The sequence below is a fragment of the Euleptes europaea genome, chromosome 1 (assembly GCF_029931775.1).
Source record: "Euleptes europaea isolate rEulEur1 chromosome 1, rEulEur1.hap1, whole genome shotgun sequence".
NCBI lineage: Eukaryota > Metazoa > Chordata > Lepidosauria > Squamata > Sphaerodactylidae > Euleptes > Euleptes europaea.
In genome coordinates, this window is record NC_079312.1 from 59,047,511 (window position 1) to 59,066,372 (window position 18,862).

An 18,862-nucleotide genomic window follows, 5' to 3' on the forward strand; every position below is an offset into this window, starting at 1 on the left:
CAGGATGTTCTTAGTCCTGCATCATTATAGCTGCTCTCTGCTAGTACTGACCTTTGGGTGTGGTGTTAGAAGGGTTCGTGAGCAGCCTCTCGCTGTGTGCTGCCCTTTTGAATTGGCGCTGGAACCTGCCCCGGAGATGCATGTTCTCCTCACTCTCTGATGACGGAATTGAGAGGCTGCGTTCCTCATCAAGAGAGAGGTCGCTGTCTGAGTCTGAGTCTTGATCTGTGGAAGAGAAACAAAGTTCCAAAGAAGTGAGGAATCAGGGAGAAACTCGTACATTCAGGGATTTGATGGCTAATAGCTTCCAGTATATAATTTCCCTCTCATGAACAACCTGTGAGGTCAAAAACCTTGCAAAATAGAAAAAATGGACTCATTTATAATACACCTGCTCAAAATTTTTAAAGTAGACATCCCTAAACATGTCACCCATCACAGATGGTTTCTCAGAAAGCCCAGCTAGGTTGTTTGGTTTAGGAAGACACTGCTGTGCAATGTGGCTCAGTGGCAGAGCATCTTATGTTCTTATCTGCTTGGCATGCAGAAGGTCCCAGGTTCAATCCCTGGCATCTCCAGTTAAAGGTACCATGCAAGTAGGTGATGTGAAAAACCTCTGCCTGAGACCCTGGAGAGCCACTGCCGGTCTGAGTAGACAGTACTGACTTTGATGGACCAAGGGTCTGATTCAGTATAAGGCAGCTTCATGTGTTCGTGATAGGTACTACCTCCTTCCCTGGAAAAATTTGAGCATGCTCAATAATCAAAATGCTTATGTTGCAGGATCGGCAAACACTTGGCAACATATGAACATGTAGTAAGATACCAAACAGAATCTGAAAGGCTACTAGTTTTTTGACTCTGCATCTTGGGTTTTGACCTTACCTGGCCCTGCATCACGGTGAAACATAGCTACATCAAGGTCTGTGGGGCCGGCGTGATTGAGCAAGTTGTGATCCAGGGCTGAGCCTTGATGCGCCATCATGTTCTCTCTGCAATAAAACGGAAATATCAAATGTGCACCCCTTGTGCTGAGAGAGGGACCATGGATTAGTAGTGAAGCGTATGCTCCCAGCTTTAGTGTCTGGTATTTTCCGCTGAAGTATCTAAGCAGAGCTGGAATCTATCCAAGTCCAGAGAGAGCTGCTGCCAGTTAGTTAGATTGTATTAACTTGAATGGACTTTTGTCTCCCTCAGTAGGACACTCCTTGTAAAATCTGTGATGCGTATGACCTTTGTATTAAACATACCCAGCATCAGATATATATATCAGCCATACATCCAGAGAACTCAGTGGTACAGGGCTGGAACAGCAAAATAAGTTTGCATAGAGGCCTGGTCCATAGACTCCTACTATGGTAATCATAACATATAACCTTTTTGTGTTGTTCTGGCATGGTCTGTCCCATACACATACATCATGTTACAGAGAGTCCTATCATAGAGGAATATGTGGGACCATATTTTTAAAAACTCAGGATCAGACTGGTAAGGTTTTGTGGTCCCTGCCCAACTAAATTCCTACTGTAAGAAACCCCTAATCCGCTCTAAAACTGTAGATGAGTACCCAGCAGAAATAAAACAGAGGGGACTGATATCGGAAATAATGGAGGAAATATCAGTAACCTCAATCATTGAGCTCCATGCTCACAAGCAGAGGAACCACAGTTAAGACCAACGGGTACTTGGGTTTCCAGAAAAAGGAATTCCCTTCCCAGCATGCCTGTACTTTTCCCCAGCTGTAAATTCTTGGTCATGCCAAAAGACCTATTCCTGTTGTTCCTTACCTGAGGTAGCCCCGCTGGCTGGAATGGGTGCGGGCTGAGCGCACACTGCTGACAGATGAGATGGTGGAAGCTCCCAGGGTGATACGGATGAGACCACTCTCCTCAAACAGAGCTGTGTTGTTGTAGGCATTAGGGCCCTGTGGTGGAAGAGTAAAAATATAGTCACTTTTTTAGAGAGGATGTTTTGAGAATCTTCCGCATACTAAGAGGGCCCTTTCCTAAAAAAAGCAGACTCAAACCGGCTTATAGTCACCTTCCCCTCCCCACAACAGACACCTTGTGAGGTAGGTGGGGCTGAGAGAGCTCTAACAGAGCTGTGAATAGCCCAAGGTCACCCAGCTGGCCTCATGTGTAGGAGTGGGGAAACAAATTAAGTTCACCAGATTATCCTCCGCTGCTCATGTGGAGGAGTGGAGAATTAAACCCAGTTCTCCAGATCAGACTCCATCGCTCCAAACCACCGCTCTTAACCACTACACCATGCTGGCTTGAGAGCCTTCCTTAAAGTAGAATTCTGAACCCATTAGAAGAAAGGCTGGTTATACCAACTTCCATTTTATATCATCGGAGGGGAAGTCAGAGTCAAGCCATAATCACAGGTCTCCCTGGGGAGAGGGCAACATTACAGCAGAGTCCAAGGACTGGAAAAAGCAATCTTTTCCTTGAGCGAGGTCAAATGTAGTTCCCACCTGACTGCTTCTGTTGGCTTCCTCGCTCTGAGCCTTTTTGCCAAGGCAGGCTAGTTTCCAGGCTTCCCGCACCTCTTCGTTCAGGACGCAGAACAGAACCAGCACCGCCAAGCCCTGGGATGGAGAGGAAGAGAAGCCGTGAATCCAACATGCCGAGACTGTTTACAACTCACTGGAGAGGAAAGACGGATGCTTATTATCCTGTCTCAAATGGGATCTGATGGTCCAGATTCTTCTTACTTGTTCCAGAATGCCCAGGGGAGAAAAACACTACATGAATACAAAATATTACTGTTAATATTCACAAGCCCAAGAAACCTAATCAGCACAACTACTACTTCCGGCTTCCACTAGAGGGTAGAACAGGTCCACGGATAAAGGCTAGGTGCTAGAAAGGCTCTTGGGGAAAGCATTCCAAACAGATCAGCACACTAAACATTAGCTAAAGGAAGCCCAATGAATAAGAAGACATGACAAGACTAGCAGATTAGCAGTACTGAAGCGAACATCTGACACCAATCGGGTATTCAGAAAGTTTAGCAGTGTAACTCAGACAAATTTGCTGTTAAAGTATATTTTATGAGTGTTTTAGCAAGAATTTTTAGGCGGGTGAATTTCTGGCTTTTTCCTCCTTAAACATTTTATTTATGCTTTGCCTTAGTGTAGAGACAGCAGCCTGGATTCAAACAGCTGTGCACCCATAGTCTTGTGCGCCTGAGATCCGGACCTCTGTTTCTTCAACAGCAGCCCCCCACCCCACCATGCCATATGGCAACCCTCTTTTGAAACTTAAGGGAGAGTGAATGTATAGGATTCATCTGGGAAGCAAATTCTGTGGAATAGCCCTCACCAGAATCCAGCCATCTTCCCCTCTGCCTGTGCCGCTATATTCTGCCTAACCATCTTTGCCCTAGTGCAGAGAGTTACCTGAAGGCTGCAGAGGATAGTGTAGAGGTAGTGGAAAGCCAGGACACTGTTGTTGACAGCCAAGAGGCCAAAGAGCCAAGTAGTGCTAATAACTAGAAGCAGAACGAAGGAGCTGCGCAGCGTCATGCTGGAGAGAGACAGAGAGAAAAAGCCACCCAGAAGGACAGACACAGAGGTTATAATCTGCAGCTGAGCTTCAACGCAACAGACACCGATGCAGAAAGAGGGAGAGACACGTGAGCCCACCCACCACGCCCGTACAGTGGGCTAGGAGTTCTGGCTCCTCCAGTGCAATTCTTTATGGGGGCTTTTCTAACTCATGACTCCAGCATTACAAAGAAATATTAGTGGAGTAATGACAAAACTCACAGTTCCTACCTCGAGCAACTTCAGTTGCAGGGGAGGCAGGCAGTTCAAATAACATTTGGAAGGGCAAACCAACCAACCAAAGGAGTACATCTCAAGACAAGAAACATGGTGGGATTTTACTGCGATGATGGCAGAATGGGAGAATGATGCGCACATAAATATTTGCAACAACAAAAAAGCCGTGCTATAGAGCAGCCTTCATATTTTTGTGGCTGGTTAATACTCACAGAACAGATTTTTTCTTGGTTTCCTTCTGCCCTGGGGAACACAGCATCTTTGCCACCAGCAGGAACATTACCCCATTCATCTGGAAGCAGAGCAGCTGGTTAGGAACAGCTCAGCTCTTGCACAGAGTGTAGCTCTCTTGTCAAGTCTGCCCTTCCCCCTAACATCCCCATGGAGGTGTCAGGTTGGATCCAGAGATCCATGAATGGAAGGACTGCCAATCTTTCCCACATCCCGCCCCCCCAGTAATCATTTCTGATCCTAGGGAAGTTTATTCCTGGGGATGCACAGTAGAAACAGGCTGATTTTTGTCCCCTTCCCCCTCCCCAGTTCAGGACTACTCTCCTCAGGACTACTGAGGGGAGGGGAATGCAAGTAAGTTCTGCAACCATCAGCAACTTCTGCAGGTGGATCTTAGGATCCAACCCTTTATCTGGTGTAGACTGTCCAGCTAGCTTTACTGGAGTCTGCACAAAAAACTTTGTACTACAAATTCTTGCTCAGCCTCATAGCAAAATAGAAAAGGAGGAAGAGCAGAAAAGGAGGCGGGTGCAATTATTAAAGAGCAGCAAATTGTGCTGAGGTTCAGAAATCTCCAGGAAGAGGGAGAAAAGAAATTTGATAAACAAAAAAGGGAGGCCAAGGAAAAATGAGCAAGGTTTCTTTCCAGACATTTATGAAAGGAAAAGGAAGTAGGGTGAAGCAGACTGGGGAGAATGAGGAAGAGTAAAGGACAGAGAGTCTTGGCAAAGAGTGACTGTATGTGAGGAGTACTTACCAGAATGACAACAGCAATGGGCCCTGCAAAACTCCAGATCAGTTTATCATGAATGGAAATCCAGCAGAAATCTGGATTCCCGTAGCCCTCTGGATCCAAGCCAACAGATAATCCTGGCAGCGGGAAAAGAGATGATCAGTTGAACAATACTCCACTGACACCCCTGGCCTCTTGCCATGGCATCTTAAAGCATATTGTGGTTACTGCAAATCTCCAGCCTCCTTTTTTCTTTTGGTTCTTTACTTCCAATGCAAGGTTAAGACTGAACATTGCAAGCTGAACTATTTGGCTGTTGTGTAGAAGTCTTGTATGTTGGTGGAGGCTCACTATGTTTTAAAAACCTCTGAACTATAGGATTGCTCCTGACTAATTCCACAATAATATATGAACACAGCTTTATGCTTACAGTTTTAATACACACAACCACATATTTGGTTTGGACGACATGGAATCAGAGTAATTTGACTTAGGAAGTTCTGTATTTTATACCTCTTATCTTGGTCACCAGATACTGGAGGAAAGGCAGTTTGGAGGACAAGTTTACAAGTTTACAGCTTTGTTCCTTGCTCTGTGAAACAACTCACAGGATACACTTCTTTCGATAGGCAGAGAAAATCTTGCCTTTCTAAACAGATCCGTACTTACCAGTGATGATGGCAGGGACCCCCCAACCAATGGCGTAGTAGAACCTCATGGCTCCATAGTTGATGTTGCGGACTTCAGTCTGCATACGGTAGATATGGAGCCCTTGCACAAAGAGCCAAGCAAACGTGGAGAGGAAGAAGTAGTGCAGCAGGATGGCAATCACCGTGCAGAAGAACTAGAAGGAGCAAAATCACCCACCGATAATAGAAGTCCTCTTAAAAACTTGCCCAGAGAGATTGATTTCTCCCTTAACACATTTTTGTTAGAATCCCCACTGACTTTGGAAGGTCCAGTGAGTAGAATGCCACATCCCCCCAAACCTAAGCTCCTATACCCAAACCTGCACAACTCTGAATATTCCCATTATTGCATTTGTGAAATGCCACTTGGAGTGTGATATCAGTCTAGACATCTAAGAAGAATTCTGGGAATCTCCTATTGACTTCTTAGCCTACTATGTTCAGAGGCTGGTCCTTCCTCCTCCTTACCTGGTTTTCAGTTTGGTTGATACCCAAGAGAAAGAGCAGCTCTGAGAAGAAGAGGGTGATGGAAATGTTACAGTGGATGCCCCGAGTGTTGGACTTGAGACCTTTCAGGCATACCAAGAAGGAGAAGGTCAGCAGCAGGCACACCAGAGAGAGAGACACCAAGGAATAGGTCACAATGGCCAAGGTCTCCAGGTCGCCCTCCAGCTGCTACAGGGAGAAACCAAAGAAGAAAGGTGGTCAGGGAGAAAAGCACAGAGTCTGCACGAACCAGTCTCTTTCTCCAGCATAACCCTGAGAAGGAGATGCCGCGGGGGTTCTCATCAGGCGTCTTCTTTTTCTTGTTCAGCTTTGCTCAGATGATTAGATAGACCTCCTGCATGTTTAGATTACCACCAGTCTATGGTTGATCATGCTGCTGCTTTGTTTATGCATGAAGCAGATTGGGAAGGAGAGTCTAATTTGACAAGCAAGGCTATGTGCAGATGAGGAAGCTGAATCCTGCCCTGCCACTCTCCTTATCTCCCCAGGCTAAATTACTGAGGGCGCTTTTCCCCCCAGTCTGTCTCCAGCACCAGAAGACAGCTGGCTAAACTGATGATGCACAGTGACATAAGGCATGTGTGTGTGTGGGAATTCAGCAAGTCCCTTATTTTTGCAACTAATGCTTCTGTTTTAATTGTGAATGGGGCGTACTTGTGAAGAAACAAATGTATCCTCACATCTAGTTTGCCCCTCCGTGACACCACAGTGTACTGTTCTAATTTTCATCACTAAATTCTCTGCCTATCCCTCAAAAGCAGTTACCACTGGCCAAAGAATCAGAATTACCTCTCGGTGGGAGCTGTCCATCAGGACTCCGAAAGTGCCCAACTGGGAGCAGTGGCAGCGGACGTGCGTGGCATTTCGATACACAAGATCACAGTCCCGTGCTGTCCAGAAGCCAGTGGGCTCAATCCTACAGTCACAAAGAAATTTAAAAAAAGAGAGGTCTCCTCTTAGAGGCGGGCATGAAGATACTAATGGAGGGCCCAGGTAAGCATGCTTTGTAGGCGCAGGAAATAGTTTTTCAATTTGGATAGTTCTGAGGGATCAGGAAGTAGCTGATTATTTTAAATAGTGGCACCTTCCCAATAGATGGCCAAAGCTGATGAATTCAGCTCTTAACAGAGGGGGCACTTCAACATATCGGCTCTGTGGGACAGCAACACAGAAGACCAGTTTTACATTTGTAGAAGGGAATGTGGTAGGGATCGCTGATTTTTACTCATTCAGTAGGGGCAGCGAGACAGAGATAGAGCAGGGAAAGCCCTTGTTTGCCATTTGGTAACCAACTGAGCTTTTCCTCCTGTTCTCTGACTGTGCCACTCTCTTCTTAAGTCACTATAGCAGCTCCTTAAAATGATTTGCTTAAACTTTAAGGGTGTTCTTATCACGTAACTCTCTTATACCCTAATCTTTACATCTGAACAAGCTCATCGACTATCTTTTCCTTTTGTTACACCAGGGATGACCAAGAGAGTGAGCTGTGATTCAGGAAATCCACAGTTCAGACCTTGCCTTGGCTACAAATGTACTAAGAGGCCTTAGGTGGGCAACTCTTTAGCCTACCCAACGGGGATGTGTAAGGATTACAACCAGATAATGTGTGCAAAATGTGCTGAATGCTGTATGCTCTACATGTGCTAATTCTTAGTATTTCCTCCCACTTCTACCACTATGCTTCCTGTTAAGTTGTTCCTTGTATTTGAACAGCCTCTCCTTCTCTATTCCTCAAAGCTACCTCCCCCAAGAAACTTCTTGAAGCAGTCTTCTTTTTCTTGAACCATACTGGCCTCACCTTAGTTGCTTCTCAGATCACCTACTTTCTTCTACCTCTTTGTCAACCCCAAACTCTGCCCAGTCCTTATCTTGTACTAGGCTAGAACCACATCTCCTCAGTTCAATAGCTGTTGATGTTGAATGAATGCTAAGTAACCATGGTAGTTATCAGTGTTTAACAACAACAGCATACTCTTCTCCAAAGGGAAAGCTGAAAATCAAGGAGCATTATTCTTAAGCGAAAGGGACACCGAAAGCAAATTCACACATGATGACTGATGGCTGAATGTTGAACCCCCTCCTCTGGCATTTGAGATGAGGTGACATAAAACCTCTGTCTGTGTTTGATCTGTGAGGGCTGTTCCACATGTTCAAACCTTGACGTGGATATTGGGAGAGGAACATTTATGCATGAACTTTGTCTAAGGCACAGACAAGCAAAGCACCTTTTCCAGTGTCATGCAAAAAAGCAGGACTAGATATGAGGCTTCCGGTGGCAAGCCCTGTGATCTGTCCTCTGGGCCCTGTGGACTCTTCCGGTGTACTTCCCAAAGTCTTAAGGCAAAGGAGAGCAAAGAGAGAGGGAAGAAGCCCTGGTGCAGGCAGCAGTGCAACTTACTGGCTAGAGTGATTCCACTGAACGCAGAGGGGCTTGCTGCGGTTGACAGTCTCAAGCAGGCGGAATTCTAGCACTAAGGGCGTCTCCAAAGTGCTCTGGAGAAAGGTGTGGTTGCTGAACACAGAGACACTCATGATGGGGGAATTCATAACAGGGTTTTTGGGGAGCCTGTAAAGAACAAAAGAAGCCTTGTTACAGGATGCCATTTGGCACCAATTGACGGTAGACTGTTACAAGTGTCATGACATTACTGGAGTGTGAGCTGTCTTTGCAGATCCCAAGAAAACGGCTTCCTAGTCACTCTGGATAGCAAACATCCACCGGGTACCCATCCAGAGCTGGCAGCGCTTGGAAGCCTCACAGAGAGCCCAGTAGAGAAATAAGCAGGAGTTGGTACCTGAGATTGCGGCGATCCACCTGGTAGCGGGCAGGCAGAAGCCCTCCAAGTGTGCGATAGATTATGAGGATGAGGATGGTTACGGCAGGCTCAGGTTCTGGCAGGGAGTGTTTTGGGGGGGAGCTTTCCATGGTGTCATTGGTTTCGCTGCTAGCTGATATAGATGCCGCGGTGGTTGGAGCTGGAATTAGGAACATTAGATTTAAAATTACGCTGCTCAAAATCAATGGCTCAAGGAGCTTCTAAGGGATAAAAGGAAAGGAAAAATGAATTAGGAAAGCAAAACAGGAAGGAACCCGTGGCACTGTTGGCATGGAATGTAGTATATCTATATATGTGGTGCTATGCACTTCATATGTGGACTTTACAGATACGTTTGACATGCAAGGCATGACTGAATCTTGCTTAGAGTTTTGGGGGGTTTCTTGTAGAAGTTATTCTTTCTTCAGCCTTGTAGAAGCGGACCAAAATGAAGAGGTGTATTCTTTATTGTGAGAATGAGCTTAGAAAGGGAGATCATCTGCCACACTGGCTCCCAGCACAAAGAACAATGCCATACAGTTGATTAATGCCCAGAAAAAAACCCATTGTGAAAATAGTGCCTATCAGAGCATGCTCAGCATCACATTATATCTTTAGAGAGGCACGAATCAGAAAGCTCAATAAAGTCATGAACACATGAAGCTGCCTTATACTGAATCAGACCCTTGGTCCATCAAAGTCAGTATTGTCTCCTCAGACCAGCAGCGGCTCTCCAGAGGTCTTTCACATCACCTATTTGCCTAGTTCCTTTAACTGGAGATGCTGGAGATTGAACCTGGGACCTTCTGAAAGCCAAGCAGACGCTCTACCACTGAACTACGGCCCCTCTCCAATAAAGCATTTGAACACATGAAGCTGCCTTATACTGAATAGACCCTTGGTCCATCAAAGTCAGTATTGTCTACTCAGACCCCCAGTGGCTCTCTAGGGTCTCAGGTAGAAGCCTTTCACACCTACTTACCTAGCCCCTTTAACTGGAGATGCCGGGGACTGAATTTGGGAGGTTCTGCATGCCAAGCAGATTCTCTACCACTGAGCCACAGCCCCTCATGTGTTGACTTATGTAATAGCATCTGTATAAGATGGCCACACTCTATAACCTCTGAATCTCTCAGATTTGGAATTCAGTGAAATATGCATTTCCCTTAATAGACAAAGCTGGGGCTAGGAAGCTTTGAAACTTAACCTTTTTACTTAAAGCCAACTTCGGCAAAATAGCAACAACATGCATTCTTATACAGGATTAATTTATATGGGACATGCCAGTGTTCTGTGAATTTATAGATTATCTGAATATTTTAAAGTAAAAGTTTGATTAATACATTAATTGTCGAAGGCCTTCACGGTCAGAGTTCATTGGTTCTTGTAGGTTATCTGGGCTGTGTAACCGTGGTCTTGGTATTTTCTTTCCTGACGTTTCGCCAGCAGCTGTGGCAGGCATCTTCAGAGGAGTAACACTGAAGGACAGTGTCTCTCAGTGTCAAGTGTGTAGGAAGAGTAATATATAGTCATCAAAGTCAGTATTTAAGAGAAAAGAGGAGAGTTTAAGAATGAATAAGGCTTGGCTTCTTGTCCTGAAAACCTCCAGAATAACAAAGACTACAGTCCACAATAGCCATGCAGATTAGCCTTGGATTCCACATGTTAGCAGATCACTTCAGGATATAATGGTTCCACTTTAACATACCACACCCTCATTAGCACATTATCTTGATCCTTACAGGACAATGATTTGCACATTACCTTTAATACTTTGCAGGACGATGACACTGCTCAAACCCAACCCCCTTCTGACTATATATTACTCTTCCTACACACTTGACACTGAGAGACACTGTCCTTCAGTGTTACTCCTCTGAAGATGCCTGCCACAGCTGCTGGCGAAACGTCAGGAAAGAAAATACCAAGACCACGGTTACACAGCCCGGATAACCTACAAGAACCAATACATTAATTGTTTATTGGCTGGGAAATACAGGGTTTCAATTTTAACCTGGAACAAACAAACCTCAATATCTCCCTTAGAGACTGAGGGCTGTGCCCTCCAAAGACTGAATGCTTCAAGGGAGCATTCAGTACCAAGCAGCACTGTGATTTAGTGTTTAATGCTTTAATTCGGTCAAAAAAGTTGTAATCTCCATAGGACTGTTTAAAGTAATGCCCCCTCACAGGTGGGTCCAAGTGCCACACTGCTATCTTGCCCCTTGGAACTGCCAAATTGGAAGACTTTAAGAGGGGAGTGGGCATGTTCCTGGAGGATACAGGGCTATCCATGGCTACTAGTCAAAATGAATACTAGTCATGATGCATACCTATTCTCTCCAGGATCAGAGGAGCATGCCTATTATATTAGGTGCTTTGGAACACAGGCAGGATAATGCTGCTGCAGTCATCTTGTTTGTGGGCTTCCTAGAAGCATCTGGTTGGCCACTGTGTGAACAGACTGCTGGATTTGATGGATCCAGCATGGCCTTTCTTTCGTTCTTATGCCCCAGTTGGAGGGAGGACAAATAACAAGGGGGGCAGAGATGTCCACTTTTGTCACTGTACCACTCCTCTGGAGTGTTTTGATCTTAGCTATTCCTTGTAAGCCCAAAGGACTACTCTTGGTCCTTTTGCAGCTAAGGAAGCTACTTTCCCTTAAAACCAAGAGGGGGCCGTGAGCTGTCCTTGCAGCCTGGGGACTGAATTGTTGAGTAGGAGCTACTTCTCAGCTAAGAATCAATATTTCTCCCAGCTCCTTCCCTCCTGTCAAGCAAGGGGCTCTGTCCCCTATTAATAATGCTAACTACCTTGGGAGTAAATTAAGCAGAAGTTGTCTATGGCTCCAAAAGAAGAGTCAGGAGCTCCAGGCCAGAGCATCTGCAATGTCACGTCTGTCTCAACTACACTGTTTCCCCCTGGTACTACCCAAAAAACAATAAATTGTAAGGTCAACCCAGGCACGGAAGGTGGCAATGTTTCTAGGTCCATTGAGATGGGGCCGGCGGAGAACAGAAGCAGCAGCCATTTACCTTCTACTTTGGGAGGTGTAAGAACTATGTGGGTGTGTGGGTCCCACATGACCTGGCCGCGAAAGAGGCTGCTGTGATAACGAGGGTAGCGTCTCCTCATGTTGGTGGTATTCTCCATGCGGTCAATGCTGAGTACTGCGTGGGGGGAAAGGGAGACAGAATTAGTTTGAGATTTCAGAGTTGATCAAGAGCAGAGAAACAAAATGGATAACGTCTGACTGAAAAACTTAGATGTGTAAGTGCTCAGAGGTACCTATAACCATAGACACAAATATGCCGGTTTATATTTACCTGTGAAGAATATTAGGGCTACAACCCCTAAAATAAAGCAAAAGTGATATACTGTGGAAGAACACTGCATCATCATCATCATGAGCTAGGTAATCCAGATCAGGCACCTTGCTTTGATCCCATGCAATCATTGCCCAAGTTGAAGAAGTGCGGGCTCAGACTCTGACATGGCAGTCCTGTTCTTAGTCACTTAGATGCCTTAAGTCATGTTGGCTGCCAACCTAAGGACAATTCCCTGGAAGTAATACTCATGGGGCCCTGACCTGGATGGCCCACACTAGCCTGATCTCGTCAGATCTCAGAAGCTAAGCAGGGTCAGCCCTGGTTAGTATTTGGATGGGAGACCACCAAGGAATACCAGGGTTGCTGTGCAGAGGAAGGCACTGACAAACCACCTCTGTTAGTCTCTTGCCATGAAAACCCCCAAAAGGGGTCGCCATAAGTCGGCTGCGACTTGAAGGCACTTTACACACACACACACAAGACCCATGGGACTCACTTCTGGGTAGACCTGTTTAGGATTGCCCCCTTAGTAATCTCCACTGCTATAGCGGGGCTTTGCATCTGATACGGGAAGCATGATAGCTATCATGCCCATCCCTACTGGCCATTCTTTATTCTGGATGTCTCCACTTTTATTTTATTTATTTATATTTATTGGCTGCTTTCCTATGACTAGCAGCATTCATACAGCCCTGCATGATGGTCAGTGGACCACCGTATCAAAACTACACAGGCCCTCTGACCCCAGCTGAGTCGACACTTACCAATATTGGGGGTCACCACACCAACAGGGTTGAGGTAGGTGAGTTTCATGTTGCTGGCCAGCGTGCCTGTGTACTCTTTCAGCTGCTCCATGAGGCCTGCACTGCCATGATCATTCTGTAGCAATGTGTCCCAGTGCTCCCGATTCTCTAGCGCTAGCACGGAGCTGCCAGCCAGTAGCAGGTTCTGTGGATAGAGATGACAGACAGAACTTGAAGCTACAAATCCTCCTTCATAAGCACTTCATAGAGTTTTTTTTTATTAACTTCCCATTAGCAAGTTCAGGGCAGCTTGATTTTACGTGTGTTTATTCAGAAGTAACTGCCCTGACTTCCGCGGGATCTACTCCCAAAATTGTGTGCATAGTGTTAAGTCCGCGTGGGGAGGACACACGAGGTCGAGACGGAGTTCCAACAACAACGCTTTATTGTAGTGAAGAACTGAACTGGGCATACAGTGGAAATGGCCCCGCATACATACACAACACATAGGATTACAGATATATGTGCTCAAAGATAACAAGAAAACCACAGATGTAGGCTATTTATGATAACAACAGTCATTGCCAACATTACATTTCTAAAGATTTTCCTCTTTTTTTAGTAACTCAGATTTTTCTAATTGTGGAAATAGGCCCTTCTCAAGGTATTACACACCTCTTGCAAACAAAGCATAAGAACATAAGAAAAGCCACACTGGATCAGACCAAGGCCCATCAAGTCCAGCAGTCTGTTCACACAGTGGTCAACCAGGTGCCTCTAGGAAGCACTTGCATGAGGACTTATTTGCAGAGGTCAGCAGGATACAGTAATGCCTGTACTAGTTCTGTATACTGTATACAAGACAGAATTCAATGTTATGATGAAGGGTATGTTGTGACTTCTGCTTTGGTGCCATAGGAGGTAGCCAAATAGGATTCCCAACATTATTCTTCGCTGCCACCTCTCCCTCCTCCTGGGTCACAGGGACTGTGTTAAGTAGACACAAGATCCTGGACGATGTGAAACTTTTCCTCAATAAATTTCTCTTAGGAAGAATTTGAAGGAGTTTACTTGTGTTTGTCCGAGTTTTGAGAGACTTGTTTTATCTCAAATTTGAAAACGCGGGCAAAACACAGGGAGACACTGATGGTCGGAAACAGCATGCATAATCAAAATAAAGACCCAAAGTCATCAGGGGTGACCACAAGGGAAACAGCCATGAATAAAGGGCCTACGATTCTTGCCACCACCACCCCTTTTAGCTACAGTCCTACTTGCCAGTAAGGTTAGAAAGAGGCATTCCAGATATCCAAATCCTCCTCCGTCCAATTTCACTATACACTGAGTAATGGAACAGGTGCTTACCTCATTGAAGTGGGCATCTTGGGTGGCGGTGAGGCCAAAACCGTGCTGCCTACTCTCAAATGCCATCAAGCGGGACAGCAGGCGATATGTGATGTGAACATCATTGCCAAAGTAGCGCTCCATCTGGTCTGTCACTGCCCGGAGCTGGTGGGCCAGTTTCTTGGCTTCTATGGTATTCAGTTCTGTTTCATTCCTTTCCAGACCCTCCAGCTAACAACACAGAAAGGGGGGGGGTTATAAATTGCATCCCAAAACAGAAATCCAGTTCCCATCTCATGCTTTAAAGACTAAAACTATATAGATAGGGAAAGGGTTTCTTGGGCTACTAATGCAATAGCTGCCACTGGGGACCACTGGAGGCCTGCACACTGGTTTCCATTGTTGACAGAGAACGACAAGCCATTTCGAGCAAAGTCACCTATAAGGAAAACTGGTGTGTCAATGGTCAGGATCTAACATTTACTCTCCGTCACAAAATGATATCACAGCAGTTTAATTTCCCCAGAGAAAAATAACATCTGGTTAACAGATGGCTCTGCTATTTAACCCTCTGCAAAAAGGACTGCCATAAGTCGGCTGTGACTTGACGGCACTTTACACACACACAAAAAAAAAGGACTGCAGGATGAAGCAGTGATCTCATCTTGAAAACAAACTAACTTAATAAAAGACTGAGTTTCGAAACAGTTTCCAGAGCCCCAAAAGTCTAGCTAATTCCCAGCAGCTGTTCTCAAGTGTTTTTATTTTATTATATGTTTCCTTTGCCTTGTTGTTTGAAAGGCCCATGTTGAACTAAGATAGAAATAAATTTACTGGGTTCAAACTATTATCATGCCATTTCCTTCTCTACAATATAGTATCATATTCCATGTGCTGACATCATGCATGGTATACCTCGAATATGCTGTCCAGACTAACTGGGGGGTCACTAAAGGATAATATAAATATTGTGTTGCTTGTACAGATCTGATGCATTCAATGAGCACCATACAACCGCCCACATAAACATGCCCAGAAGAACACATACCAGTGCTGAGAGCTCCTTAAAGGCGGGTGATGTGCAGTTGAAGAGATCTGGTTCCAGCCAGCCTCTCTCCTCATCACAGTGCCGAACTGCTGCACCTGAGAGAAGGAAGAATACAAACGTTACAAACTGAGAGGACCATTCCCCTGCTGTTGGCCAGGGAAAGAAAGCCGAGACAACAAGCACCGTGCCAGATCAGAATCACCGAACAAAGCACCGGCAATACCAGTAACACTGAGGACCAGCACCGGTGAGAGAACCAATTCAGAGGCTGTACAAACCCTGCATTTCATTAGCAAGTAATTTGCTAACAATTCTGATTTAATGTGCACTAATTTGAGCTTGTGGGCATTCTCCCAAATGCTGAGATTAAATATTTTCAAGCTGGGAGAGTTGTTGAGAACAGAATTACTCAGTCACTGATTCCCTGTCTCTAGTGTGTCACATGGTGTAATAATTTACCCCATGATTGGCTGGATAAAAAGCTTCTAAAGGGTGAGAGCCCACATCACTGATCCTCAAATCTGTGAATTCTTCCAGATTTGTAAATCTCTGGAATACCACAGCAATCACTCAAGCCTTTGAGGGTGGATAGAGACATAGCTGCTGAAAATCAGCATCAATGTGGAATTGAAATGTTATTGGGTAATATTTTATCAGCCTCAGATTGAGTGCTATGTTTGACTCGTGCACACCTGAGAATGGACCATCTCTCACTGTATGCCTGCAGAACCCGTCAGATATGGGATGGGGGGGCGGGGTCTTAGAATGCTTGTATTAATTTGTCAGGTGCTACTCCAATAAAAAACTATACCACTCAGAGATGGTAGAAGTGACACCCCCACCTTATGCTATGATCACTTCTCCCCCCCCCAAATGTGGGTAGAATCTACATATGATAAATTAGTTGGATTACCTCATCCGGCACAAGTACAACCTACTTTCTCTGGATTGAGGTTAATATGTACATTTCATCCCCATCAAGCTTGCTTGAAAAATGTAACATATTTGGTTACAACACATTCAAGAGGAGTAATTCAGCAAACACATATTGGGATGATTGGAAGGAGGGGGGGAGGTTTGGAGGACAATTCAAAAATGGATAAGCGGTAGGAAAGGAGAAGATTAAGCACTCTGTCCCCTCTTGCTTCTCTGATTCACATCAATTTATCTTGTACCAACTTTTCCAGGAGCCAGGTTATACATGCTCTGACGCTGCCTATGTTTTTTTCAGGTTTTTTTTTTTGGGGGGGGAGGGGTGACTTGAAGGGCTAAACATGGTTTAAATTAAGGAAATGTGACCTTCCCAAGGGTTAAACCACTGGAGACTGCACTAAAGCACAAGATTCCAACAATTTGTGGCACAACACAGCCATGCAGCTTTCTAGAACGCTAGAAAGTCACCAGGATCACCAAAGCCAGCAGGCCCACGCTATTGATATCTATATAAAAACACAGTATAGATATCTAGTGGGAGCATTAAGACATCCTTTTTTATATATAAGACATTCTTAATGCTATCCATCAGTTATCACAAACAGCACAAACAGCACCAGCACTAGCGTTAGCATGACCCGCGCCAACTGACGTCCTCACCAGTGGCACTAGAAGTGTGCTCGGCAATGACCTGAATGGGAAAAACATCAGTAGGGTAACAACAGCTGTGATCCCTTAACATTCCAAGATGGTCTAGTCAGTCTGTCATTTTTGTCATTTTACACATAGAAAAAGTTTGAAGTTCTGCCAGAGCCAGGATTATTCAAGTCAATGCTGGAGCCAGGAGAACTCATTAGAAACTATTGGCTTCTCCTCTGACAGCTGAGCTCTCTGATGTTCACCAGATCATCCACAAGCTACATTTGGTGCACTGACATTCTCCTAGTGGTCCCTGAGGCCTCCATGGTGACCAAGCACACATTTTGCAGGCACCAGGTCCCAGAGTCAATCCTTGGTCTAAGACATGAAAGCAAGGAAAGAACCAAGTCCTGGGACAGCTGCTGCCAATGAGAGTAGACGAGAATGAAGTAAACCAAGCAGTACTGTAGCTCAACATAAAAAAAGCCTTCAGTATCTCTTATTGTACCTTCATGTGTTTCAGGACTTGATCTGGTAAAAAACACGCTCTGCAGCTTCATACCTGGCCCAAAATTATTTGGGTTAGCATGTCTGGAAAGGAGTTCTGTTCTAACACTCTACACACGGCACCACACCAGCTACTTGTACCACTCACAAAGCACAGCCCATGACAAGCAGGAGATTCTTCCTACCTAGTCTAGATTTTTGATTCTGAACTCCTTTTATGCTGACTTTTCCCTCTTCTTACCAGAAAGAGGCAAACATGGCACTCATGTGAATCATGCAACTGGCACATACATTTCTTTAAAAAAAAATTAAGTATATACTTAAAAATGTAAAGCATGAACGCACCATGTGAATGTTTCTAAAAATGTGTATCAGTCATCTAGCAAGTCAGGACTGGCTGCAGCTCCTTGAGAAGGATAATGAGTGGAACAGCCTTTAGTTCTAAGAGGTAGCCAAGAATTCCTTTAGCTTCCCTTGAATGATCCAATAGCGAGAAAGACAAGGCAGCAGGCAGCAATCAGCCTCCTTTCTCAAGTTCTAACTAGCTTTCTCCAGTTGTCAATACCACTCTTTGGCCAAGGCCCACAGCAGAGAGAAGGCAACAACTCACATCCCACACCATCAGTTATCACGAACAGCACCAGCACTGATGGCACAATATGACATCCATTGCTTGGAGCATCAGAACTTAGCGGTACGTTAGGCCATCCAAGACGGATGAAAGAGCATCAAGGCAATGTGCAAATGAGCTAAGCGGGTTGACTGTGACGGCAAGTGGGTTTTCTGCAGGTTAGCGTTTTGTGAAAAGGTAAGGGAGCTAAGGGAGGGGGGGTTCACACGGGGTTACGAGGAAACCAGAGCCAGGCAAGGCATTAGTCGTAGCGCCAGCAGCCCGTGCAACAGGTGGGGAAAGTGTGGGGGGTCTGGTGGTGTCTCAGGCAGGAAGCAGGGAATGGAAAAGCCACACAGAGCAGCCCTTATAAAGCAGGAGGAGGAAAGTGGGTCAGCCACAAGCCTTACCTGTACCCCGCAAACCTGCACAACAAGAAGAGAAAAATGCAGAGAAAAGTGACAGTGTTAAAAGCAACGTACATGTAGTGAGTGTTTCCTGGAGTGTGGCCTCTGTAGAGAGGGAACAAAGCAGGATGTTCCCTCATGTGATCCTTAGTTATATTGCATCAAATGTATTTCCAGCTCTGGCCATAGGGTTGCCAGCTCTGGATTGGGAAATACCTGGAGATTTTGGGGAGTGGAGCCTGAAGAGGGTGGGGTTTGAAGAAGAAGAAGAGTTGGTTTTTATATACCGACTTTCTCTGCCACCTAAGGGAGAATCAAACCGGCTTACAATCACCTTCCCTTCCCCTCCCCACAACAGACACCCTGTGAGGTAGGTGAGGCTGAGAGACAGTGACTAGTCCAAGGTCACCCAGCTGGCTTCGTGTGTAGGAGCGGGGAAACAAATCCAGTTCTCCAGATCAGACTCCACTGTTCCAAACCACCGTTCTTAACCACTACACCACGCTGGCTCTCTTGGGGAGGGGAGGGGCTTCAGTGGA

At 45.4% G+C, this 18,862-nt stretch overlaps 1 protein-coding gene across 1 annotated transcript in view; it reads right to left on the reverse strand.

Moving 5' to 3' along the window:
• Nucleotides 1–18,862, reverse strand: part of CELSR3 (cadherin EGF LAG seven-pass G-type receptor 3) — a 142,206-nt gene that overhangs the window by 53,005 nt on the left and 70,339 nt on the right. Inside the window, exons 18-33 of the mRNA XM_056846995.1 lie at nt 15,228–15,322; nt 14,201–14,410; nt 12,857–13,040; nt 11,799–11,933; nt 8,743–8,923; nt 8,346–8,513; nt 6,737–6,863; nt 5,909–6,115; nt 5,421–5,595; nt 4,776–4,888; nt 4,000–4,079; nt 3,404–3,530; nt 2,477–2,590; nt 1,788–1,924; nt 886–992; nt 52–225 (exon numbers count right to left, since the gene is read on the reverse strand). Coding sequence (XP_056702973.1) covers nt 52–225; nt 886–992; nt 1,788–1,924; nt 2,477–2,590; nt 3,404–3,530; nt 4,000–4,079; nt 4,776–4,888; nt 5,421–5,595; nt 5,909–6,115; nt 6,737–6,863; nt 8,346–8,513; nt 8,743–8,923; nt 11,799–11,933; nt 12,857–13,040; nt 14,201–14,410; nt 15,228–15,322 — 2,334 coding nt within the window. The remainder of the gene's footprint in view (nt 1–51; nt 226–885; nt 993–1,787; nt 1,925–2,476; nt 2,591–3,403; nt 3,531–3,999; nt 4,080–4,775; nt 4,889–5,420; nt 5,596–5,908; nt 6,116–6,736; nt 6,864–8,345; nt 8,514–8,742; nt 8,924–11,798; nt 11,934–12,856; nt 13,041–14,200; nt 14,411–15,227; nt 15,323–18,862) is intronic.